This window comes from Chanos chanos, chromosome 8 (assembly GCF_902362185.1).
Source record: "Chanos chanos chromosome 8, fChaCha1.1, whole genome shotgun sequence".
NCBI lineage: Eukaryota > Metazoa > Chordata > Actinopteri > Gonorynchiformes > Chanidae > Chanos > Chanos chanos.
In genome coordinates, this window is record NC_044502.1 from 2,325,001 (window position 1) to 2,352,500 (window position 27,500).

At 44.7% G+C, this 27,500-nt stretch overlaps 1 protein-coding gene across 1 annotated transcript in view; it reads right to left on the minus strand.

Annotated features, from left to right (window-relative positions):
• Positions 1-12,906: 12,906 nt before the first annotated feature.
• kdm6al (lysine (K)-specific demethylase 6A, like) overlaps positions 12,907-27,500 on the minus strand; it is a 43,686-nt gene continuing 29,092 nt past the window's right edge. The window contains exons 13-29 of the mRNA XM_030781117.1: positions 26,721-26,867; positions 25,201-25,278; positions 24,637-24,741; positions 23,008-23,322; positions 21,657-22,411; positions 21,207-21,336; positions 20,493-20,598; positions 18,390-18,595; positions 17,749-17,810; positions 17,534-17,608; positions 16,626-16,774; positions 16,240-16,354; positions 15,412-15,599; positions 14,714-14,855; positions 14,077-14,203; positions 13,665-13,835; positions 12,907-13,258 (exon numbers count right to left, since the gene is read on the minus strand). Coding sequence (XP_030636977.1) covers positions 13,229-13,258; positions 13,665-13,835; positions 14,077-14,203; positions 14,714-14,855; positions 15,412-15,599; positions 16,240-16,354; positions 16,626-16,774; positions 17,534-17,608; positions 17,749-17,810; positions 18,390-18,595; positions 20,493-20,598; positions 21,207-21,336; positions 21,657-22,411; positions 23,008-23,322; positions 24,637-24,741; positions 25,201-25,278; positions 26,721-26,867 — 2,901 coding nt within the window. The 3' untranslated portion in view covers positions 12,907-13,228. The remainder of the gene's footprint in view (positions 13,259-13,664; positions 13,836-14,076; positions 14,204-14,713; positions 14,856-15,411; positions 15,600-16,239; positions 16,355-16,625; positions 16,775-17,533; positions 17,609-17,748; positions 17,811-18,389; positions 18,596-20,492; positions 20,599-21,206; positions 21,337-21,656; positions 22,412-23,007; positions 23,323-24,636; positions 24,742-25,200; positions 25,279-26,720; positions 26,868-27,500) is intronic.

Here is a 27,500-nt window from a genome sequence, read left to right on the forward strand (position 1 = left end):
GGACACAGCTTTTTAAACACAGCTATATTAAGACTCAAACTACAGCTACTGGGCGAGCTTAAATGTCTGTCCTCTGCTGCTCGCACTGCTGGCTTCTCAGTTCCGACTAACTTGGGTTTTCATTAAGACCCTTTCTTTTAATCACTTTTTATTTTCTGTAAGTCAGCCTCCTTCAAAAGGGGACTATGAAAGATTTTATTGGACAGTGTTAATACGTCCGTTGCTAGTTTGCAAAAAAAAAAAAAAGAAAGAAAAAAAGTGTTAGAGCGCATTTCTAAGTTATATCACTTTTACTTGAACGGTAGATCCTGAAATGCTTTCCATTTCCTTTTTTTCCGTGTGGGAAGATTCGTTACTTGAGCCTTGATAACAGTGAAATTTTGATTCTCTCACTTTTTAAATCCTACTTAAACATATGATAGCAATCTGAGAATGCGTTTTACTTGTAGACCTAATGTACGCGCTTCATTTTAGTTTTAAGAGAAGACCACAGGGTCAGATTTTCAGCCTGTCTCTAATTAACCTTTGATGCCAATTAACGAACTTGGGGTTTTAATTTACGTTTTACGCAGACTTAGTTACATCTGCATTCGACTACACTGATTTGTATTAAATTTTCTTTGATGTAGAATAACCCGTCCCTTCCCCAGTTGTTCTCTGGTCTCCCCGTTTGAAGCGTATTGTCGAAACTTTAAGCTTCTCGCCAAGTCTCTGTTTAAAAATCGGCAGTTACCACGATTGACCACAAGAGGCGCCCTGTGAGGGCAGAGAGTTCATATGTATGCGTTACAATAGATGCTTCCACAAATATATACGCAGATGCTCACACCTACACACAAAGTCATGGATATACATGAGGCATATGGCATGCAAAATTGGATTTTTTTAAAAAAAATTGCCACGGTCATAGTGGAAAAGTTTTTTTTAAAATGCCAAATCACTCGTGACACTGATGGTGTATATTTTATGTATGAGGAGTACTTTGCATAAATAATCTCCCCCACACCACTTATGATCATTCTAACCAGACATATGCTTTTGTCTCCGTAGGGAAATTACCTGTTAGCGTAGACTTGTTTTGCATTTTCTACTTTTTATGGATGTTTATTGATGCCCATTTGGTCATCTCTGTTTTTATTAAACATACATTTATATTTACAGTTTAACTGTTGTTTTGTTTATTAAATCACCTGATTCTGCTGCTGTACCCTGTTCTTCCTCCTCCATGTCCATGTTGGGGGCCACATGCCACTGGTGCAGCCTTAAGGGGAGGGGCCCTTGTCAGCAGAGTGCCAATTATACAATGGGTCAACTTTTTCTCCAGGGCTATATGGCATAGGATATATAAATGTTTCCCCCCTCCCCCCACCCCGAACTGCTGTTTTTACCTCTTTTTGGGGGGGGGGGTCCAAGTCTTAATTAGGGGGGGTCAGGGGCATATTGTTGCTAAACTAACAGGCCTGAGACTGAAACCCATAGCTATCCTCTCTTAAACTATACCATTACCTCTACTGGTCCGTTACCTTTAAAAGGCTATGAAATGGTCAAATGTTATGAAAATAGTGATGTTACATTATCAAATGTGATGTGAAGTCAGACCAGTGTTTTATGTCTCAACATTACAGCGACAGTTCAGCAATCATAATACGCTTCTCCCCACAGCTTTAAAACTCTAAACTGCTTCAGAGCTGGTCTCGGATCAGTCTTAAAGCCCTGTGTGAGGCACTGAGTGGTGAATAAATGGGAGTTCACACAGGTCCTATATCAGTCTGTTCATACGCTTGGCTTCGGGAGAAGGAATATTACTCCCACAGTGTGTACTGCACCCCAGTTTTCTGTTAGAAATTCATGTCTGATGTGATGAAATCAAGGCCACTTCCATGGAAACTATACCAGTCCAGTTAAGGAACTGAAATTCATATATATTTTTTTATAAATAACAAACCAATTGTAAATCTTTATAAACTCACTATTGTCCTCATTTTAGTTCATCATTTCTTTCTATGAGATGAAAGTTGAAAAAAAACCAAAAACATTTGTTCATATCAGTTGAAACAGTGTACGTTTTCTTTAAATAGTTCAAACCTTTGAATTACTCAGGGTTGTTCTGTGTGTATGTGTATCTCTCTCTCTCTGTCTATGCGCAGGGGTGAAGTCTCATTCTTCATTTTAGTCTGTTTGCTGTGGTACTGACAGTTTGTGAAGGTATTAGAGATTATTGCTCTTTTTCTGTTTGCCTCTGCGCTCTATTACAGCAAACCCCACATCTAAGGCAATACATCATTACCCAGATGAGAGCACTTCAGTCCCCATGGTATCTGTGTGAGAGAGAAAGAGACTGATATATATAGTAGAACGTAGAAAGCTGTGATAGAAAGTTGTTATTGGGTATTCTCTGAACTCAGAACTGTTATATTCACTAACTTAAGAAACAAACTGAAAGTAAACAGTGATACAAAACTGAGAAAACCAGGCTTGTTAAAGGTTCTCCACTGTTGTTTCTTTATGAGTTTGTGCATTTCAGAACAGTTTTAGTTGGGAGTAACTGTACACACATTAGATCTCCACCATTTGAAATATCATGCTATTTAAAACACACTACTACTGAAGATTGAAATCAGTAGGGTTATACTGGAGACTACTCCTGAAAGAACTGGGATTTCCAGTCTACCTCTCACATATAATCTATTAAATGATGACATGTTTTGGGTTTTGGATTAGATGTAATCTGTAACTCAGTGTCGTTCTACACGAGCTTTACGAAGTCTATTTCAAATGGATCTAAGTGAAATCTCTCATTGTGGAAAGATACTTAAGAATATCTGATGTAACTGCATTTTAGAGCTCTGGAAACAGGTCATAAAGGCCAACATCTGAAGTAAAAAAAAAATGCGATCCAATGCTACGGTTCCATATCCGTAACACAAAGAAAGACAGTGAGGCGTTAAACACAAAAGGGAAATAGTTCCAGTTCTGTTTGGCTCTCCCCTCATTTTTGGAATATTTCTGTGATTTCATGATTTCTTTGAGACAGAGAGAATAATCTCTTATCAGTCATTTTCTTACTCATCTGTAAAAAATTTCTCCTCCCTTATTCCTGTCTTTTCTGGTTAAGGAGGAAGCTGAGCCTGGCCTACATTAGCCAAAGCAGATGACTTGCCTTTTTTTTTTTTTTCTCAATGAATGACCTGTCTTTCCCCCAGCCATTGAGAAAAGTGTCTGTCACAAGAAAACCCGCCCCCGTGGATCTGATTGGCCAGGACGAGAAGGCCCTGCCCCTCCATGCTCCCGCCTCTCTTTAAAGACGGTGGCTTGAAAGCATGGTCCTCAATGACAGACAGGACATAAAAAAAGAACCAGAAAGAAAGAGGAACATAAAAAACAGAATAAGGCAAAAGAAGAGAAGATAAAATAAAGGAAACCAAGATAGGAGCGGAAAAAGAGAAAAGAGGAAGAAGCAGAAAGGCTGACAGTTTTCGCTGAGAGCGAAAATGAAAGGTTTCTGTCGAGGTTTTGAATGAGCTGTGGACTGCTCGTGTAAGTAATCTTGGGTCAGCGTTACTTTGTTTGGTTAGATGGATAAAACGGGTTGTTAAACTTTTCTTGTAGTCTGAATTTGTTGTTACTTGAATGGTTTAAATGTGTGATTTTTTTTTTCTTCTCAGAACAGTAAAGCAAGTGAAATAGAGAATCAGGACACCATAAAAAAGTACCTGTAGAAAGGTTATGAGAACAGAGAGAGAGAGAGAGAGAGTGTTAGAGAATGACTGCAGGACTACAAAGCAGAGGCGGTGCAGTTCTTTGTGATGTGTTGTGAACTGGGTAAAAGTGCTTGGAGACTGATAGTAGTCCATTCACAGAGCACCTGTCTCAGTGGCGGCACTTTGAAGGAGATTACTCATTAAACATGAGATGGGCGCTAACACCACTGGCTGGCCTTAAAGTTTTTTCTCTTTCTCTTTCAACATTCGTCACACAGGAACGAGCGATAGCTCCAACCTCAGCAGGTCAAGGAGAGAGAGGGGAGAGGAGAGAGAGAGAGAGAGAGAGAGAGAGAGAGAGGACAAAAAAACACGTGAGAGGAGAATCAAGAAGCAGAAGCTCCACAGAAATTCTTCTCCTGGAAACATGGAAACTTCCGGAGGATGACAGACACGGTGAGTGGAAAACTTGGAAAGAGAAGGGAGGGGGGGTAGGTGGGAGTTAGGTGGCATTCGCTAATGGGTATCTCATGTCACATGTCAAGATTGTGAAATTGTTTGCAGGTTTGCGATAGCTGGGCAGAGAACAGAGTTTGGTGTGGGTGTGGGTGTGTGTGTGTGTGTATGATGGGGTCAACTAGAAGCAAATAGAAAGGCAAAGAAAAAAAGTGAAGAAAAAAAAAGAAAAGAGAAAAAACAGAGAGAGGAAGAAAGAAAACAAAGACAGGGAAGCGATTAAGTGGGGAAAAGAAAAGAGAGATTCTCATAACTAACATTCTCTTTAACTGGCCGTCCTTGTATCCGTCAGCTGATGAGATCAGACTACGTGTTTTTTAAATGTCGCTTTCCCACCTGTGGTCTCACAGCGCCTGCCGGTCTACCACTCTGTCACAACACACGCTTATTAAGAAAGTCAGCAAAGTGGTTAATGGGATTAAAAACACCCTCACTCAAAACATCACTTGTTAGCTATTCTCCTTCCCTTAGTCCTTGCTTGTGTTCACTTTTCACAAACTAGTCCTCAAGAAACACCGGCAGTACCCTGAGGTCGTTTTATTCTCGGCACGCCTGAGTCAGGTGCCTTTACATTATCGGTTCTGAGATGAGCTGACTGGCTAAAAGAAGTCATGCTGGTATTGATATATAAGACATAAGGGCACTCTATAAGAACTGGGTTAGGGGACGGCTGATGATGTCAGCGCTAAGGTTGACCTTAATGGTGGCATAAGTCAGTGTGTCAGAGGAGCAGGGTTGGGCAAGGGGTTTTGCGTGATGTTTGTTTTGGTATCGTTTCAAAACACAGTCCGTCTTATGAACAGTGACTACTATTCAGCAGCTGAACAGTAGAACAGAACACGAGGTTCAGGGGCCAAGTAGGAAAACTGGGGCAGGGCCCAGTCATTTCAACTGCTTATGTGACTCAGGTGCCGGTTGAGACATGTGTGTGAGGGTTGTCTGACGTTACCGCTGCCCTTTACGCTCTCTTATAATGTATCACAGCTCTGACCCTTTCATCCCGATGGGCTGACAGAATGGTACGACGGTAATGTAAACCCATAATTAAAAAAAAACAAAAAAAAAACGTATTGCGTTGTTTCCCTGGTGACGACACGGTGACGTGTCGTCCTTGGCACTCGTGAGGCAGGCGTTTGAACTGCCCGAGTACAGTGCCAGCCTATGGACGTAATCACTTCATGTTGGTGAAAGGTTGACCAAACACTTTTATGAATGGGTCTCGGGGGAGGACTTTGTGATTGGTTGAATATACATGTCAGTCAGAACAGTGCAGTCCCACTGGCCTGCAGTAAACGGAACATCACAATATTACAAGATTTTTTTTTTTTTTTTTTCAACCCTTGCATGACTGATTACGACCTGCTGATAGTTCCGTTTTTTTTTTTACTACTTCACATGAACAGTTTTTTCAAAAGCAGGCCTTTTTTTTGGAGAACGTTTCGATGGGGTATTTTTACGTTATGGAATAGTGAGTTGCTAACACCTTACACACTGACCTCTTTCCTTTATTCCTATATATAGCAACAGGAAACACACACTGACAATGAGGCGGCTAAAATTAGCCAGACCACCTGTGATGAACTGAGCAGAGAGAGAGAGAGAATGAGAGAGAGAGAGAGAGAGAGAGAGAGAAGAACAGAGAACAAATGTGTGAGATAACAGGGGTCAGTGAGTGCAGAGTCAACAACTGCTCTCCTTTAAGACATTTCCTGTTCTTTTTTCTGCCTCTCTCTCTCTCTCTCTCTCTCTCTCTCTCTGCATGCTCTGTCTATCTTCTCAAGTTTCCATACCTTGGACGTGCACGGTTCACATACATGTCAGCTGGAATCTGGCCAGCTTCTACACACAAAGAAGGAATGAGAGAGCGAGAGAGAGAGAGAGAGAGAGAGAGAGAGAAACGATCCATGACTGAAGGTCAGCACTGCCTTGTAAAAAAAGGCACTGAGCCATGTCTGTCTGTGTGGTTTTATCTGAACTCTTTATTTCCGCTCCCATGAATCTGGCATTTCTGCTGAATAACTGAGAAAGAGGAATAAATTCATAGCTATTTCCACTTTTACACAAAGCTTTAACATTATACTCAGGTCTTTAGTAGGAGGGTAGAGAATAAAGCATTGGTTATGTACCTGTCTCATCTTACTCACTCAGTTCACATATTTTTCTCCATTTAGGTGGTCTGGCCTTCTTTTGTATTTCGAAAGTGATCTGTGTTTTGCCCCCCCCCTCAAAAAAAGGTGGGGGGCTTTTGTCTGTGGTCTCCCTAACTAACTTTTCTCCCAAGCGGTGAGTCCGCAGATTAAAACTGAACTTGCCTCAGTGGAAAGTTTGTTGGTCCTCTCTCACTGAGAAAGTTCTCTCTGTAACATCTGATCAGGATTCCTACCCCGGGAGAGAGTTCACTGTTCAAGGCCTCTGCAGGGAACACTGAGTGTCTGTATTTCTTCACCGCTGTTCATGCTCACTTATACTTCTCTGTCTCTCTGTCTCACACACACACACACACACACGCGTGCGCGCGCACACACACACACACTCTCTGTCTCGCTTTCTGCCTCATACGGTCACAGTGTTTCTTTAACCCTCATTCACTCACACACTCTCTCTTGCTGTCATGTACCCGCATGCGCGCATACACACACACACACACACGCTCTCAGTATGTCCCTGTGTTCATAGTAACTTCCCCCTGACTGGAGCTCTTTTTTCTGCTGATTCATGGAAACTGCATGTGACATGTAACGTCAGTCATAGAGCCTGCGACGTCATGGAAACAGGAGATTTGATGCCAGAAAGTGCTGGAAAAACAGCACAGGACACTCCTCCCTCAAAGGACGGAGAAGAGTGATGCAAGAGCAGATTCAGTCTTGCTGAGGTGGAGGTGGGTGTCGGGGGGTGGTGGTTCACCCAGCAGATGCACCCAGTGAGGAATATATGATGTAAGAGCCCTTGGTATCAGTCAAGATATGATGGAGAACGGAAAGTCTGATCGTGTCATGCCTTAGAAGTCGTCTTATTGGTCGGATTCCAAATATGGGTTCTCTCTCACTGCTCAGTACCAGTGTGTGTGGGGGGGGAGCCAATGACTTAACCAGTCTCATGTTTGGTAATGGGAGTCACCAGAATCTCTTTGAAGCTCGTCTAAAACTGTATCTGACTGAGTGGTCATTGACAGAAGATGACTTTAAACAACATTATGTGTTGTGAATCAATTTTGTCCAGTTATTCTGAAAAGATCACAGTCAGGCAGAGGTGTGGCTAATTATCAACTCTATATAATGTAATTCAACCTTATCTCTCACCTCTGGTATTCACGTTTTTTTTTTTTTTCATACACCTTTGAATTCCTATCTAGTGACTATCACGCTGCTATGAAAGGCATGTGAATGTGTTGCGAAACAAGACGTGTCAAACTACAGTGCTAACGTCTGTGCGCGTCACAACAGAGTGAGCCTAACGTTGACGCCGATATGCTAGCATGGACTATGACACTCACTCAAAAAATTTCCACTCACTCGCTCTCTCTCTCTCTCTCACACACACACAGAGTTGTTGTCTGATTCACAAACTGTTCTATTACTATGGCTTGATGATTCCCAGTGTAGCAGATGGGGGGGTGGGTTTCTCAGACAAGGAGAGAGTTGATGGAACAAGCCAGGTCAGCTTTGCTAATCTGGAGATGTTAAAAATAGAGGTATACTCCCTGTTTAACTTTCCAGTGCCTGTCCCTTAAGCCATGGTGTGTGCATGTGTGTGTGACATCAGTAAGGTAGATTGATCGTGCAGCTGTACTGTGGGCTAATGCTAACATGGAGATGATCCCTTGAGCGATGCTAACAGGCTAACACATGCCGCTAGTGAATTTCTCTGATCTACTGTGTTGACTTGTTTGTAATGTTTTCCCACAGGTACCGTGAGGATCAGTGGAATGGGACGGATTGTGAAATCGTCACGCCTTGAAGAGTCATTTAAACACAGTTCCCTCACTAAATACCAATACCAGCCCACTGATTGCAAATAGTTTTTTCTATAAGTTTACAAGTCACAGTTAGTCTTCTTGTTAGCAGAGAAGTTCTGCACATAAAGTTCCTCTGAAAAAATGAAGAACTAAGAGCTTTTGCACTGAGCTCTGCTGTGCCTCTTGTGGTCACGTCACTTTCTTGTCTCGCAGCTGAGAGTAAAGTCAGTCTGCAGCGTCTGGCGTTTCGTGCTTCAGATTCATCGTCGTGTGGACAGGGTTGAAGAGACAGCGTCCATGGGCTGCTCAGTAGTCAGTGTAGGTCCTGTCTGTCTATAAGCAGCTACATCTGGCTACTGGGTCTCTTATGGGCTCCACTCACACCAGTCACCCAGAAAATAACCCCATCACATCCCATTTTCACGTCTCGGATCAGATCGACCTGTTCCCGACAGGATGAATGGAAGTGAATTCTAGGGAAACTTTAGTGAAAAATAATGGAAGTGTATATGCGAGTGACTGTGGATAATGAGATTGCTCTGAACGGATGCCTTACTCTTGACTGACAATAAGTGCGTTTGAATGGATGCCACTGAATAGAGTTTGATGCATGTAAACGGTACATACCATAACACTGTTCAAGGTATGCAAGGCCATCAAGCTGAAAAGTCAATTACAATGTATGTGAATGAAAGAAAGAAAGAGAAAAAGTATTTAGGAGAACTGGCTGTCTGAGCACTTCTCTGAGATGGCTTTGAACCTGGCATTCAGTGTAGAAACCTGTGTGTGTGAAACGACAGCTACATTGTCTGCTGGGTTTCAACACCACCTCCCAAGCAGTGGTCTCAGCAGGGCAACATCAGCTTCGTAGGTGAGTCTGACAACTTCTAAAAATCAGTATTATATACAGAACTACTGTACTTTTCTCTTTCAGCCGAATAAAGCAATTTTGGTATAAAACCACTGTCATTACTGTGTCCGGGGGGTGGGGGGCAGTTCATATTGGGAATTGTGACACATGCGGACACTTTTATCTAAGAATTGTGCTGTAACTTTCCGTGATTCTGTTCCAAGCTGTTCCTTTTTCAATGTCCAAATATCCGCAGTAACGATGCCCAGTCACTGTGATGATGAACCATTTGGCTTAAGAACACAGCCAGTTTGAACTGTCCCTGGATCCAACCGTCAGGAGGACCAGGCGCAGAAACTTTAGAAAGTTTACGTCATACTGTACACTCAGGCAGGTCAATGACCTGTATGATTTTGAGATAACAGGGTATACCTATGAAAAACATGTCTTAAATAGCTCAAGTTTTACCACTAGTAGCATTATTACAGTTTTGAAATCCTAATATGGTCATAAAGGCAAGTCACGTTTGAGTCACACATCAAGCGAGAAATCTTAATTGATATATTAAGACTTGATCGTAAGAAGACCATATATTGGCACAGAGCAGGCAGCAGGCTCTCAACTATGATTGTAAGGCTCCAGTAACCCAATCAACAGGTACCTCTTCAACATGGTTCTGGATTGGTCTCCTAGCTTGGTTACTCAACGCAACAGGGGACATCATCTTTCCCATCAACACCAAGTGCTGCTGTGATATCGCCAGTTTGGACAGGGTCCAGTGCTATCTACCTGACGTGTGGATCTGAGAGAGTCTCTGGTGCCCTGCTGAGTCATGGTGCTCCTGGAGGGCAGATTTTTCATCACACAGATAAAGCTAGTTCAGTCTAAGGCCACTAGCACACAGTTCACGATCTAGAAATAATTAGGTTGTTGATTTACAGATGTCACAACTGGGTGTTTGCATGGGCTTTCAAAGGGAAATTAAGACACATTAATGAAATCGCTAGTATCTTCTTATGGTCCAGTTAGCAAAAAGTAGTGAAATTTCTAATGAAGAAAAAAAAAAAGTAGAGCAATAGCCACTCTAATACAGATTGCATGTTCCCCATGTCTCACAGAAGCATATACAAACAGACAGTATTTATTATAATGGATGGCACATTTGCCTCCTGGGAGAGTGATCCATAAACAGTAAGTGAGATAACTTGTGTCACAAGTCAAATTGTCCAATAGGAGAACAGTTAAGGGTCATTCTAACTGGACAGACCTTTTGGCTCAAGCTATCTGGCTTGACAGATCTGTGGTCTTTCCAGCTCTTCCTGCGGGCTGGAATAGGCTAAAGCCCAATTATAATGATTGAAAGAATGAGGAACTATGAGACTCCTGACTGCTTATGGATTTGTTTTATGTCATGGTTTGTATTTAAACAAATTCATGCAATGTGTCCAAATTGAAGCTTTAATTGTGTGAGGTAGAAATATTCACCTTGCGTTTCTCTCCATGATGTGTCCTTGGTCACTTGTGGTGTGATGTCAGATAATTTTCTCTGACCAATCAAACAGGTATAGTATGGAGGACTCAGAACAAATAGAATAGTAAATAGAAAGAATAAATGAATTAAAAATATATATATGAAGTAGATGGATGGAAAGCACTAAACCAGCTAATCGCTAAATATGTTCATAATCTAAGTATTTATATATATATATATATATATATATGAATAGTTTGGCGACACACGTGCACACAGGGTCGCGTGCCTTGGCAACCAACGGTTAATCTCGCACATGAGGCTAACTGTCCACGCACTTTGTCCGTTGGAGAACTAACCCCTTAAACTAGCTTGAATTTGCACAAAACCGGTTGAGAAAACTTAAACGAACCGAAATAGCTTAAACCATAACTACTTGTTGTTATACACGTCTGTAGCTAACGCTAACCAACAACTATATATCTCCTGGCTCTGGGCTTTAAAGAGAGAAATATCTGCGATCTACCATGCGTCTATATACTAAGGACGTCCTCTCCAACTGAAAAAATGAATTTAAAAATATATAAAATAGATAGATGTAAAGCACTAAAATTAATCGATAAATATGTTAACATCCTACAAGTAAAAATTTAAATTTGATGAGTAGTTAGGCTACACATACATTTATATACGTTTTTTCTTTTCCTGCTCTGTAACACAACAGGGGGAGGTAGTACCGGAGCAGGACTTCCGCCCTGTTCAATCCATTAACGGTAGTTACTGCAGAGCGAGCTCCTCACGTGCACAAAGCGTTGAGTGTTTTAGCAACCAACGGCTGATCTCGCATATGAGGCTAAATGCCCACGCACCTTGTCCGTTAGAGAACTAACCCCTTAAACGGTTTTGAATTTGCACAAGCCAGGTTGAAAAAGTTGAAAGATACCGAGAGAGCTTAAACTGCAACTTGTTATTGTTCTTGTACAAGTCTGTAGATAACACGTGCTAACCGAATGGCTACATACCTCCTTGCCCTGGGCTGTCAAAAGAGGAATATTTGATCTACCCTGTATCTCAGGACGACTCAGGACGCCGACTGAAAGAAATGTGTGCCTTAGTTTGAAGAAAGAACCGTCGAGCCCAGGGCCTCTATCTAACTGCTCGTATGGAAAGATTTCTAGTGACCACAACTAGTCAACTCCTTCTGCTTTTCTTTCAAACATCGTCTGACAACGCAAGGCCAGCCTTGTGTTGGGTTATCCTAGCATGCTAAAGAAAAAAAAAAACCTGAATATGAATATACTAGACTGAATAATACTATAAAATAAATAAATAAATAAATAAAAGGTACATGGGTAGGTACATACATACCAGTAATTTTTTGAATGTACTCATTTATTGTTAATTTCCATTTACGCCAAGTGTTTACTCTTTAATTTATAAAAAAATGTAGGCTCCTTTCAAAAACTAAGTAAATATTAAAAGTCTATGAATATTTAAAAGGGTATCAGTTTAAATGCGTGAGACACCTAGAGGTGGCTAAATTGTCCAGATTCCCCACAATACACATATTTCCCCCTTCAGCGTGGCTATTCAAGTTAAAAAAAAAAAAAAGTGCATGACTAATTTGACAATTTGTTTAATAACTCATAAAACACTGTTCAAACAATAAAACAATTTTAATGGTTTCTGTACAATGCTTGCTAAGCAGTTTTATTTATATATAGAAAATGTAAAAGGAGTAGAGTTTAAATGACCAAACTCCTTCAAATTTAAGGGCAGGTACTCTGGGAAAAATAACAGCATTCCATCCAACAAATATCTTCAAGCAATAAATATGTATTTATAAATAGTGTAAATTTACATCAAGATTAGAAACAACAAAAACAAACAAAAGAAAAAAAAAAAAATCACAAATTAAACTTTTATTCCTCAGTCTATGTGCAACCCATTTTCTTTGTGACTTGGCTGTTAATTTTTTTTGTTTTTTGTTTGTTTTTTTTTTTTTCATAATTTTTCCTTTTTTTACCTAAGGAAAAAAAAAAAATATTGAACATCATGGTTTCAAAATAACGAGACATAAAACATAAAAGCAGTAAAAAATTATATCACCTAATTCTTCACATTACAAATTTTTTTTTTTGTGTGTAGATTTTGCCATCCAAAGAAGTCGTAAAATTGCTATCTACGATACAAAAAGACCAGCTAGGCTAGTGCGTCCTCCAAAGCGGAGGAACCTTGAGACAGAAGGGAAAAAGGATCAGGTATCAGCCGGTTAACAAAATACAAAAAAAAAAATGAATGTCTCAAGTCAGTAGTCGTTTTGAGTGACAATGCCAGTTGTGACAGATAATTATGTACAAAAAAAACCAAAAAAAACAACCCAAAACAAAAAAAAAAAAAAAAAAAAGGAAAAACAAATTTTTTCCACAATTTTCTCCCAAGTTTTTTTTTTTGTGATTATTTTTCTAAAGACACAGCAGATCCACCTATAGGGGAGAGGACCAGGGAGAAGTGCACCCACTAGCGCCCCCTGTAGGCCGACACGCTGCATTTTATCAACAGGTTGCATAGACACACACAGCCACTTCGAGCCGGCAGCCCCAGGCGGTCGCCATGGACACCAGCCATGCGAGAGACTGCCTTGACTTTCCTGAATATCAGAAATGGTCCGTTTTTTTTTTTTATAAAGTTCCTGTAATGCTCTTTTGTCGACAGAACTACAAATGTTCTTAATGTCAAGATGAAGATGAATGCAGAGGAGGAGCCTGTGAAGGGGGGGGGGGGGGGGGGGGGGGGGGGGCGCAAAGAAAAAGAATTTTAGGAAACACAGTGAAAAAGACAAGAGTAACAAACCTTACTTTCAACAGACTGGCATTGATAACAAACCCACTTTAAAATCATAAGAGAGATTCTGTTTTAAATCTATTATTTATGCTAAATTGAGCTTAAAAAAATTAAAATTAAAAAAAACCCCACAGAAGTCCGTAGCCTTATAAATTAACCAGTCTTTTCATTTTAGGTCCTGAGTTTATTACTGACCTAATACTCTACTACAAACTAGTACAGGACTCTGACCTGAGCTGAAGTCTGAATGAAAGCAGAAAACTCAAAACTCAAGAGAGCAGACACAGACTTACTAATGTGAACTGCACTGTTAAAACTCAGACTTACTAATGTGAACTGGTCGTAGACCTGCATCAGGTCCTCCATCCTGTACTGCTCTAGCACCACAAAGCCGTCCAGATTACTGCTGCCTTTCCGTGCGCAGTCCTGACAGTGAGTCACTTTCACCTTCCGCGAGTTACTCTCACTCGTGACAAAGAGAAGATTGAAGACTTCCACCTACGAAAAAAAAACAGGAAAACAAACCGAGGTTTTCAGTGACTTTCAGTCAACTTTATCATAGTTACTGGCTAAAAGAAGGTTACAGTTGGAACACAGCACACACTCTCACACACACACAATAAATCAACTATACCCAGGGCATTTCCACACAAAGAATACGCCGCTAGTGCATTAGGCTTGGAGCTGGCCAACAGCTGTAAAGCAGGTGTTTAAGGTATGAGAGGGTTGTGTGACTGACCTCACAGATACTGCAGTAGTGGGCAGGCTCATCCCTGCTTCGCCCCTGCCAGACCGCCTCCTTCCCCGTCACAGCCAGGGCCTCCTTAATACTCTGACACTGCTTCAGTGTCCGCAATAGACAGAACCTACACACACACGCGCGCACGCGCACACACACACACACAATCACACCCGCAAACACATCAGACACACGCGCGCGCGTACACACACACACATTAATGCTTGAAATAATCAGGCATCCGAGTGCTTCAGTTAGATTTGCCAAGGGAAAAAAATGCTCAAAATATTTGTCCATAAGCAGGTGTTGACGTAGAGTTTGTGTCAATATTAATATTAATTTTTGATTTGAAATGGACGGCTCTGTTACACATTTTGCTTCAGCATGTTCGTGTCACCAGAAAGACAAAATCGAAACAAACCGAAATAATGGGTCACTCCTTAGAAACATAGTCTTACAGTGAAAAGTCTCGGCTAAAGACGCATATTATGACCTCACATACCTGAATTAAAATGAAGCTTTACAGAATTCTACCTTTATATAAATCAGAGCTAAATATAGCAATAACTATAGAACAAAGCAGAAAACAAAACAATATAAAAAAAACAAAACAAAGAAAAACAAATCTCTAACTCACTTGATCATCTCAAAGAGCTTGTGATCGGAGACTTTGATATTCCTGGCCATGTTCCAGGAGAGGTGCACCATGGGAACCATCGACTTGACGCTCTGCAGTTTGTTCCACTCGTAACGTTCCACGGCCAGTTTGTACTGGTGCGCTGTGAGAGAGGATGACGACATGATCACTGATCCCACATTCTCCTCCCAACAAACACTCAGAGAACTCCTTAAGTAACGGACGATAGCTGCCCAGCTATCGTACAGCTGCCCAGCAAATGCGTACAGAAAACAGGAATACACGAAAACTAACCCAGCCTAACACAGATCGTTTCATTCATTCCACAGAAGCGCAAAAAACTTTTGCTCTTTCAACAGAACATACATGAATTTGATACACACCATATAATCGTTACAATAACTGAACAGAAAAAAAAAAGAAATATCCCTCGAAGACTACACATACCACTGGGTTAAGATATACAAGGAGTCATTCCTCAAAGACAGTTCTTTGTCGGATAAAAGACTGTGTGTGTGTTGTGTGTGTGTGTGCGTGCGTGTGAGAGAAACATGTAACCAACTCCAAACACGATGTCAGATCAGATAAATCAAGACTGAGTGGCGTAGCATTTAAAGTGGTCTATTTCAGAATCGTTTAAAATGTCATTCTGAGGGCAGGAGACGGGCTTGTGTCAGGTTATAACCACATGGCCATACCAGTCAAAGGGCCCACGTTCCACGAGATGTTGTTACACCAGCCGATGGCCTGGACCCAGTGGACTGTGCCAGTGTTGAGCCAGACCAGGTCTCCAGGCCTCTGGATGAAACGGTACACGGGCACGTTGGCCTCATACAGGTCCTCCAGGTTTGGCCACCAGGAACCCTTCAGGAAATTAATGTTATTCCTGAGAGAGAGAGAGAGAGAGAGAGAGAGAGAGAGAGAGACATACGGTGAGTACTGATACCGACTGAGCTCACGTGTACCATACATTTCTACTCAACGGGGACGTTAATACAGTGACAACACAGTGAAATACAGAGAGGAGAGACTGTTACAGGGTGACAGACACATCACACACACACACACACACACACACACACACACACAGCACACAGCACACAGCGATTATCTGATCACCTGCCGTGAGATGTGACCTTACGTAATGGGCGAAGATCACAGGCAGAGACAGACACATCACATCACAAACACACATGACAACATGATAGCAGTTCTGCTGTGAGAGGACACGTAGGTGGTTCTAACTTTTCTTGGCACGTGTCTCTGGAAGCAGGAAGACTGACTGCCATACAATACACCCGTTTACGGATTTCTCAAAGACAAATGCCTAATTTACGCTTTTAAAAACCCACAGCATATTAAAGGCAGTTGTCACTGCGTTAACCCTGGCATTGTAAAAGCATAACAGTGCTCTGCGAAATGACAGCACAGCGACAGGCCGTGAGGTGTGAGGATTGGCAGTTCGATTGACGGGCATATAAAGGCCCTGATTTGAGACAGACGTCGTGAGTGGGCGGGACTCGTACTTTTCACAGAACTCGCTCATCACTCCCCAGTAGGGCTCCGGCACAGCGAACCACTCACAGTCTCCTGGGCCGATGTTAATGTTCACTGAGCAGAAGTTATTGTGCTCCTGATGACCTACAGCAAAAAAAAACCAAAAAAAAAAAAACGCAAGAACACAATTACTGAGCTGGAAAAATACAAGGAAATGATGACGTTGGTACAATCCAAAAGAACAAAACTTCAAAACTTCTCAACGTCTTCCGCTGACAGCAATACCCTTATTACCAGATGATTCTTTTGAAGACTCAGTGTCTGAGTGTGTGTGTGAGAGAGACAGAGAAGGAGTGTGTGAATGTGTGTGTGAGTGTATATATATTTATAAGTGTGGTTGAGTGTCTCCACTGACCTGGCGTTCTGCTTCCAGGCACCTTCATGAAGAGCTGTACTGTGTTCATGCCCAGGATGGTGTGGCCCAGGTGACTGAGCAGGTTCCCCGCGGACACCACCCGCGCAAACGCAGGCAACTTACTCAGCTCCTGCAGCTGCAGCTTCCACCTGCGCAGACGCAGACACACAAACACACATGACAACACATCACTCACAGCCCCATCACTCACCGCTCAGTTCCGTTTACGTGGAGAAAAAACCTGCATATACTCCAGTCCTCCAGGACAAGGGGAGCCAACGCCTACACTCCAGTGTAAATCTCATGTTTTTCATCTCTACACACACACACACACACACACACACACACACTGGGTGCATAAAATAACTGGTAAGTAAAAGCTGAGAGTCTTTAGGACTTTATTCATACAGATTCAAACGCCACCGTGCAGATTCTGAAAGGCTCCAGCGCTAGCCTACTTACAAATGTAAAACCAACACTATGGTTCTGATCAATCCCTGGGTGAATAACCAACAGGTTAACTTTTCCTTTTGCATTACATACTCCAAATTACACGATATTACACAATACACAATTACACAATAGGCTCTCCTGTGTCTCCCTGGTTTATGACGACCACAGTTTCTGACCGCGTTTTTGACAGATTGAGAATTCAACACTCGGTGCTTCTGAAAGGCGTTTTCTGTGAGAGCAGAGTACCTGCCCAGCCTGATACACAGATCTGCATCAACTACATCACGTCTGTATTTTGCTCTGTGATGCAGACCCAGCCATCAAAGTGAAAACCAGGCTTTATGACCACGCCAATGCCTGACATACGTGAGTGACAACCCAAAGTCCCGCCCACAATCCATAGCCAGCCAATAAGAGCGCTCTGCGGTTAAAGTAACATTTGACGTGCTACTTACTTCTTTTCATCTGAAACATCTATATTTGTTCCAAACTTGATTTGTTTGAAGGGGCCCTTCCGTCGCCTAGCAACTCTGCAAAGAGAACACAGAGCAACCGCATCAGTATCTTTATACTTTTAAACACATCCGCAGTCGACCGAACGGAGGCTATCCATTTATATACAGGCATTTGGTGTCACATGACGGTGGTAGCCAATGAGGAGGGAGCTTACTGTTCTGACGATGTCATTTCAGAGTCTGACAGTTCCTTCTGGCCTTTCTTCTCGTTCTCCTCCTGAGATGGACAAAAGCAAAAACAAAAAACTTGAAGTCAGTGCGGACTGAGCATCACACCCAATCAAACGTCATGTATCTTAGATTATGTTAAATTAAAACTTAGGTTTAAATTAATTTAACCATACCCACAAGGACTCCTGAAAAGACAAAGGCCCTGGTATTGGATGTTGTGTGGGTGTGTATTTGTGTGAGTGAGTGCGCAAACGTGTACTCATGAGCACGCACGTTCATGTGTGTGTGTGTGTGTGTGTGTGTGTGCATATATAATGTACTCACAGTGACTCCTGGAAAAAAGTGGCCTTGCACAGGATGTGTGTGTGTGTGTGTGCGTGTTGCGTGTGACGTACCCGCAGTGACTCCTGGAAGGACGTGGCCTGGTACTGGATGTTGTGTGGGTGTATATTTGTATATATTACGCGTGTGTGTGTGTGCATATGTGTGTGCGTGTGTGTGTTGCGTGTGCCGTACCCGCAGTGACTCCTGGAAGGACGCGGCCTGGTACTGGATGTTGTGTGGGTGTATATTTGTATATATTACGCGCGTGTGTGTGTGTGCGTGTGCGTTGCGTGTGCCGTACCCGCAGTGACTCCTGGAAGGACGCGGCCTGGTACTGGGCGTATTTGGCGATGGTGGTGAGTGAACGGCTGCTCTCAAAGCGCCACTGCTTCTTACAGCCGCTGCCGTCCCAGTTCTCATCGGCCGGCTGGCACAACTGGGTCCGCACTTCCACCAGGTGCTCCGGGTTGGCTTCCACCAGCGTCTTAGTGGAGAACAGGCCCAGATCTACACACACACACACACACACACACACACACACACACACACACACACACACACACACACAGAGAGAGAGAGAGAAAAAGAGAGAGAGAACCTTTATTACTGTTGCACAGAGGGAGGAGCAGTAAAAGGAAAGAGAAAAAGCAGGAGCCACGTGAGACAGAAAAAAAAAAAAAAAAAAAGATCTGTGTGACAAACACAAATGTATAACAAAATGAATATCCTGAAACACAAATGTGTCCTCATTTCCTGGTTGTCTTCAGCCTGCAGGGGGCGCTGAAGTACTCCACAAAACTCTCTCCCCCGTTATTCCCAGCCATGACAGACAAGTCTACCAGTGCCACTGAATCTTCACCTGCTGGGTTCACTTGGCCTGTCCTGGTCATCTAACGAACAGTTCCAATGCTGAAGCGTTTGGTCTCTGTTAATGAGTCTCTCTCAGTGCTGTGTCTCTCAGTGGGCTTTTTAGTCCTCTCACAGGGAGGAAGAAAAACAAGGCCTTAAGGCTACTGCTCTTCACTAACCTTGGGATTCGTTTTTACAAAACAAAAGCTTCTGTCAATGTAATCTGTCAGTGAAACAGCCTGTCAAGGACTTCCATTCAGCACAAATAATTCTCCATCTGATGACATAACTCCAAAAAAAAAAAAAAAAAAAAGAAAGAAAGAAGAAGAAAAAAAAGAAGGTTGTCCTTCACTCCTGTACAACAATAGAGCACACAAAGGAAAAATCAAGTTTCACTCTATTGATTTTTTTTTTCCCCCTTACCCGTTGCTACAGAAACACATAGCGAACGGCCTTCTCGGTTGCTACGGAAACACACAGCGAACAGCAACCCCCCCCCCCACCCCCCTTAAAGAAACAAACTTCGACATCTTTTGCCCTTGACGGGTGACTGAGTTCAGTCATTCAAGTTATTATGACGTGTGTGTGTGTGTGTGTGTGTGAGGGTGCGTGTATGTGTGTGGGAGTGAGTGTGAATGAGAGAGAGTGAAAGAGAGAGAGTGAGAGAGAGCGTGTGCCTGTGCCCACATTTTTATGCGTGTGTGTGTGTGTGTGTGTGTGTGTGTGTATTAGGGGCGTAATGGTACGTGTACTTGTCGGTTCGGTGGACGGTTCAGTGCATGTAGTCGTATGGAAAACACGCGGTAGCCTATGTGCGAGGATTGATGAACGCAATGCGGAATCATATCTCACATGCGTGAGTCATTTCACTCTCTCATAGTCGGTTTGTTCTCTTCTCTCTAAGATTTGGGATTGGATTGTGGTGCAAACATATGATGACATAAGTTTTCAAGGACTTTATGTCTTTCTTTACCGGTACATTGTAGTAAGAGATAAAACACATTTCTTAGAGAATAATACATGGCAATGCTGGTGTCAATAGCCTACACTTGGCTACACGCGGCTGTAGGCGGCCATGTGCAGTTGTGACTTCAAAACACACGGAATTCAGAACAGGTTGCAGAAAGGCTTGTTTTCTTCACATAGATCGTATGGCTGTAGGAGGAGAATGCATGTTTTCATACTTTGACAATGTTTCAATAGCACATTCATCTCAGTGAATTCAAAAGGCCAAGGAGAATTGTGATTTCCATCCTGGCACGTTTAATACACTGCAGGCTGTACCAACTACATCGGAGGGGGGCGGGGCTATATGACACTAGGTGGAACAAACTGTAACTTGCAAAACTGTCTGTTCAAAGTAAGTGAAAGAAGCCTGACCCTATGCATTTTTGTTGCTTTTTTCCCCCGTTGTACCGAACCGTGATGTCCAAACCGTGGCATGAACCGAACCGTGACTTCTGTGTGCCGTTACACCCCTAGCGTGTATACGTGTGTGTGTGTATATATGTGTGTGCACAAGTGCCTGTGTGAGGGAGAAGAGTGCAGGACTCACCCAGTTTGAGGGCTCCGGCCAGGCCACGGATGACTGTGACTGGGTTGGACGGGTTGGTGCAGAACTGATGGAGGGGCGGAAAGAACGCGTCCCTCTTATTCTCCAGCTTAGAGAGAGAGAGAGAGAGAGAGAGAGAGAGAGAGAGAGAGAGAGAGAGAGACAGAGAGAGGGAGAGAGATATGGAGACAGAGAGAGAGTGTGTGAGAGAGAGAGAGAGAGAGAGAGTGTGTGAGAGAGAGAGAGAGAGAGAGAGAGAGAGACAGAGACAGAGAGAGAGAGAGAGAGAGACAGAGAGAGAGAGACAGAGACAGAGAGAGAGAGAGAGAGACAGAGACAGAGAGAGAGAGAGAGAGAGAGAGAGACAGAGACAGAGAGAGAGAGACAGAGACAGAGAGAGAGAGAGAGAGAGACAGAGAGAGAGAGAGAGAGAGAGAGAGAGACAGAGACAGAGAGAGAGAGAGAGACAGAGAGAGACAGAGAGAGAGAGAATTAACAGCTGTGCCTCAGATGCAGTGCAGACACATAGTTCATAGTGAAATGACAGCTCACAAAAAGACTACACACACACAGACATATAAATGGACAAATTATTTAGCAAAAATAATAGTTTTAGGCTTTTGACACGCACACACACACACACACACACTCCTGTGAAGTACTATACTACAAAGGAGACACAGAGCAGTGGATGGCTCCACATTGCAGGAGACTTACATAGATGCTGGGTGTGGGGGGGTTGAGTTTGTCTTTGGGTAGCGGTGGATTTGGAGGCGGGGGCAGCCGAGGGGGCGGGCATTTATCCAACAGGATGCTGCTGCTTGACAAGCCGTTCTTCCCCAAATTTCTGCAGACAGACGAAAGCAAATTACGTAAAGATAAACACACACACACACACACACACATACACACACAGAGATACATACACACACAAACACACAGCACTGTGCAATGACAAAGTACATCTTCCAACAATCTCAAAATCATAGTATTAAATTGTTTGGTGCAAAGTTTCTTCTCCCCACCCCCCCAAAAAAAAAAAAAAAAGAGAAAAAAAAGCAGCGCAACACAGAACTGTGATCTGCCACTAGAGGGAGACAAATCTCAGATTAGGGGGTGTGTCCTGGAGGACCTCTGAAGGATTACGTGAGCTGAACTCTCTCTCACCTGCAGGCTTTGAGCACGTCGGTGGAGCTGGGGTAGATGGACACGGTGGAGGACGAGCGCGGAGTACGAGGAGGCGGAGCGAGTTTCGGGCATCCCTCCGACGGCTCCGCCTTCAGCGGGCTCCGGGAGTCCTCCGAGCAGGCCCCTCCCCCGCTGCCGTTGACCGTGACGGCGGGCGCGGCCGTCCCGGCTTTCTCGGTGGAGCGCGGCGAGGCGGAGGCCGTAGACATGGCGGAGGCCGGCGAGGACGCGGCGGAGCTGCCGGGAACCAGCGGGTGGATGTGGTTGAGTTTGGCGCCCGGCGCGGTGCCCTCTTTCCCCGCCAGCAGGGCCGAGAGCTGCGGATTGTCTGACAAGATCCCGGCCGCCGGGGAGGCGGAGCCGGAGGCGTGGTTACTGCGGCTGTCGTGATTGGACAGGGGGCCGGCGGGGGGCGTGGTGGCAGTGCTGGCACCGGTGTGGGAACCGTTGCCCTGTGGGGCTGGGGCAGGGAGGGCGGTGGCAGGGGCGCTCTCTTTGGTTGGGGGGGCGCTGGCTGGCGCACCTGAGGTAGCCGTGTGCGAGGAGGAGGCGGGGCTGGGGGCGGAGGAAGGGGAGGGGGACGAGTGGTGATTGACGACGGGCTCTGAGGGCTGGCTGGGCGTGGCGGAATGTCCGACCTGATTGTGAGGGCCACCGTCGGCCGCAGCGCTGGAAGGGAGGGGCCGGTCACCATTAGGACCCGCCCAATGAGCACCTGGACCCTTCTGTGGCCCCTAGAGAGAGAGAGAGAGAGAGAGAGAGAGAGAGAGAGAGAGAGAGAGAGAGAGAGAGAGAGAGAGAGAGAGAGAGTGGTTAACAATGCCTTAAAACTCAAGGCCTGAGTCATGGAAATGATGGTGGCAGTAAGCTGTATGGTCCTGCCTGTCTGAGCTGCTTTGGTGGTCTGTGGTGATCCATGTGCAGCGTGTACCTGTCTGTGCTGTTTCGGTGGCCTGAGGTGATGCGTGTTCAGTATGTAACCTGTCTGTGCTGTTTCGGTGGCCTGAGGTGATGTGTGTTCAGTATGTAACCTGTCTGTGCTGCTTTGGTGGTCTGTGGTGATGTGTGTTCAGTATGTAACCTGTCTGTGCTGTTTCGGTGGTCTGAGGTGATGCGTGTTCAGTATGTAACCTGTCTGTGCTGTTTCGGTGGCCTGAGGTGATGCGTGTTCAGTATGTAACCTGTCTGTGCTGTTTCGGTGGCCTGAGGTGATGCGTGTTCAGTATGTAACCCGTCTGTGCTGTTTCGGTGGCCTGAGGTGATGCGTGTTCAGTATGTAACCCGTCTGTGCTGTTTCGGTGGCCTGAGGTGATGCGTGTTCAGTACATACCTGAGTGGCGTTGAGATGCTGGCTCTTGCATGCGTCGCCCGGGCTTGTGCAGTTTTGAGGTAGTGCGTTGGGGTGCAGGTAAGGCACGTCTCCGTTGGTTCCCGGACCTGGCGCGTGATTATTGCCGACTGAAGGGAGGTTGGGGATGGGGCCGGGGCCCGGGCTGGCTGGGAAGGGCCCATTAGCCAACATCTGAGCGTTACAGGGCAGGCGGACGGCGGCGTTTCTGGAGGCGGGGTGCGCAGGCAGTGAGGGGTTGGCCGAGGGGCCGTTGGGGAGGGTTGGCCGCACCTGCCCGGACGCGTTCTGCCTCATCTACATCACACACACACACACACACAGATATACACACGCACACACAGATATGCACACGCACACACACAGATATACACAGATATACACACGCAAACACAGACACACACACACAGAGATACACACGCAAACACAAACACACACACAGATATGCACACGCACACACAGATATGCACACGCACACACAGATATGCACACGCACACACAGATATGCACACGCACACACACACACACACAGAAACACCAGGCATGTGTCAGACTTGGTTTTTAAGAGTCCAATCATAGTGGACAGTTGTTTTTTTTCTGTAATCACGGAAACACTGTTTTTTTGTGGGCCTCAGCTCTGTGTTCCAGATAACGGCAGAGTGGTTTGTTTGGGTTTCTCTATATAGTCAGAGGGTTTTGTGTTCGAATGCCACAAACATGGTTTTAACAGAAGCAATGTCAAAGGTCAAAACCCTAAACTGTAATGCAAAGTAAAGCAGACAAGGGCAAAATGCTTTCTGTTTATATACTAAAAATGTTCAGAAGCTGTATGAATGACTTGAGACTCTCCAACAGGTTACAGTAGGAGAGAGGTTTTGAATTCAATGCCTTTGCTTTGAGACTGTTTGAGTGACGTGAGACTGTAGTGTATGTGGTCCAGTGTATGTGGTCCTGTGTGTGTGTGTGTGTGTGTGTGAGGTGTGTGAGTGTGCAAATGAGGGGTGTGTGTGTGTGTGATGGGTGTGTGTGTGTGTGTGTGAGTGTGAGTGAGGTGTGTGAGTGAGGTGTGTGAGTGTGTAAGTGAGGGGTGTGTGTGTGAGTGAGGGGTGTGTGTGTGTGAGAGTGGGGGGTGTGCGTGCATGTGCGTGGGGTGTGAGAGTGTGTAAGTGAGGGGTGTGTGTGTGTGTGGGGGGGGGGGTGTGTGTGGTGTGTGTGAGAGTGAGGGGTGTGTGTGTGTGAGTGAGGTGTGTGTGTGTGTGTGTGTGAGGTGTGTGTGTGTGTGTGTGTGAGGTGTGTGTGTGTGTGTGAGGTGTGTGTGAGTGTGTGTGTGAGGTGTGTGTGTGTGTGAGTGAGTGAGGTGTGTGTGTGTGTGAGTGAGTGAGGGGTGTGTGTGTGTGAGTGAGTGAGGTGTGTGTGTGTGTGAGTGAGTGAGGTGTGTGTGTGTGTGAGTGGTGTGTGTGGTGTATGTGTGTGTGTGCGAGTGTGAGAGTGAGGGGTGTATGTGTGGTGTGTGTGTGTGTGTGAGTGAGGTGTGTGTGTGTGTGTGTGTGTGTGAGTGAGAGGTGTGTGTGTGTGTGTGAGTGAGGTGTGTGTGAGTGAGGGGTGTTGTACCTGCTGCTGAAGCTGCATGGCAGACAGCTGAGCCTCCAGCTGCTCCAACATCTGCTGCTGCATTGGCTTCAGACTCGCCCTGTTGGCCCTCAAATGTTCCAACAACTGAGGGAGAGAGAGAGAGAGAGAAAATGAGAGAGAAAAAAAGAGAGAGGGAGAGAGAGAGAGAAAAAAAAAAGAGAGAAAAAGATAGGGGGGGGGGGGGGGAGAGAGGGAAAAAAAGAAAGAGAGAGAGAGAGAGAGAGAGAGAGAGAGAGAGGAATGAGGGTGAGAATTGTGAGCAGAGACGGTTACTGGCAGGGACAGACAGATTTAACTCCTGCAGGACTCTGTCCATAACGTACAGAATGTGAGACCTATTTCAGCCCTATTATGTTAATCAAATACCATCTGTTGAACCATAAACGCAAGTTTGCCTATTAGATTATACAAACAAACCAACCATGCAGTCAAAAACAGCCCCAGTGCCATCTGTAGAAAAGGTAAAGACCCTATTATAGGGCCCTTCACAGGCTCTCACGAGGCATGCCCTCAGAATGGGACTGAAAAGCAAGCAGTGCTCACCTGTAGTTTGGGGGGTGAAAGGTACCAGTTTGGAGGATGCTGCTGTGCTGGACTGTTTGACCAGGGCTCTGCAGAATTCTAAACGTGCAAAACAAGAGACCAACGTTGGAACGCACATTTACACAAAACTGACTCTGTGAGAGGAGGAAGCATCCCGAAACATCCAGCAGACAAGGCAAAACTTGGCTTGCGTAAGAAAACACGCCTTGCATTCAATCAATTCATCAATCAATGAACGAAGCACACGTCATTCAATACAGAGGCAGCCGACCCACTCAGCGCTGCAGGTTACAGAGGCAGACAGGAACTGGGAGACCAAGGCCCCGTCAGAAAAAAAAACACACACACACCAGTACTCCCACTGCGACCCTGGGAAAAATGACACGACCTCTCAGTCTGAGGTCACGACTGCCCTGCCGTCTACAGCTCTCAGGCTGAACTCGACCGTCACGCCACAAATTTAGACACGTGTGCCCACGTTAGACGTGACCGGACGCAGTCGGTTTAAACCTAAATGTTAAATGTCATCCGGGCTTGAAAGTAAAGCTTTTTTTTTTTTTCCTCTTTCCCTACGAACAGAACCAGCATCTTCATGTTTCTGCTCTGACATTCCACGCTCAGCTGTTTAGAGCAAATTAAATAAATACAACCCCCTTTTTTTTCCCCCTCATTCACTGGTATTTAGTTCTATTTGTCCCAAACCCTGGAGTCAGCCTACAGCTTCTCTAAATAAAAAAAAACATTATCTCTGTGATCTTGTCTCCAAACAGCACCGTCCCATGATGAACCGCACCAAGCCCAGACGTTCTGACGTTCTGTTCGCCCAGACGTTCTGTTTGGCTCTAGCTAACAATGTTTGTGCTTAAAGCTCTATCTTGACCAAAAACTCTGCATTTTTATTCACGAACATTCATTTTTATATTGTTTATTCTGTTCATTCTGTGGACTGGTAAATATTTCCTTTTGTTTTCTAGTTTTTCTGTTCCCGTTCCCTGAACTCCATCTCCAGTTTAAGGGGTGAATTCTGCCTGTTCAATCTGTGATGTCATTGGTTGTCAAACCCTAACTTCACTGGGGACCCTGTCGCCGTAGTCACCGGTTACCTGACCAATGAAAACTGAATGAAGGGGCAGATAGGTTTCAGCGCATTTCGAACCTCTTTCGGTCGTATTAATCGCCGTCTGAAGATGCTCCGTGTTGTTTCTCTCTCAATGGGAATATTGGTTTGTTTTGTTTTCTGGGAGCATGGCCCCTAAATTCCTGCCTGTCTCTGTTTAGGCTCTAGCTCCCACCCCAACCAAACAAACGGGATTCAACTACGGTCTTCTCCAACATCCCACGAGTGAGAGATTGGGTGTTGGAATAGGGTTACAGTTAAAAAAAAAAAAAAAGGGGGGGGGGGGGGGGGGGGGCTATACGACACATGCTCCTGGAGAGGGGGAGTGGCCACAGAACCACAGCGCAGCAGGACCGTTGAGGCAGTGGTCAGGTCGGGTCTGGGTCAGGAGACAGGTCAGTACCTTGCCGGGGCTAGCTGTCCTCTTCCTCTTAGCAGGACTGGACTGCTCCTCGCCCCGATTCACTGGGCTCATGTGGGGGGGTAGTGACTGCCCCGAACCGTGGGCCCCCCCTAAACCTCCTCCCGCACTGTGGTGGGGCTTACAGGCCTAGAGAGAGAGAGAGAAAGAGAGAGAAAAAGAGAGAGAGAGAGAGAGAGAGAGAGAGAGAGAAAGAGAGAGAGAGAGAGAAGAGAGAGAGAGAGAGAGAGAGAGAAAGAGAGAGAGAGAGAGAAGAGAGAGAGAGAGAGAGAGAGAGAGAGAGAGAAGAGAGAGAAAGAGAGAGAGAGAGAGAGAGAGAGAGAGAGAGAGAGAGAGAGAGAGAGCGAGAAGAGAGAGAAAGAGAGAGAGAGAGAGAGAGAGAGAGAGAGAGAGAGAGAGAGAGAGAGACCTATGTAATGACTGTCCCTCCTAATGCAGTTACATGTGAAACTGGGGTAACAATTGTCTTGTAGGGCGAGGTTACGGCTTAGACACATCAGCCAATAGAGTTGGAGGAGGTTAAGGCAAACACTATAAACCTGTGTGTGTCAAAGAAAATTAGTGAACAAGGAACAGCCAGTCACACGCAACGCCAAATAAATGATTAAGTAACTGCTCCAGACGGTACGCTATGACTGAGCCTGGTTAGCAACAGCTTTGGGGTTTTTTTAAACTCAAAAATGTCACTGAAACTATACTGAGTCTTCATCTGCTTCCAGTCTACTTCAACCAACTCAACTATATAATCCATACCAGCATTCC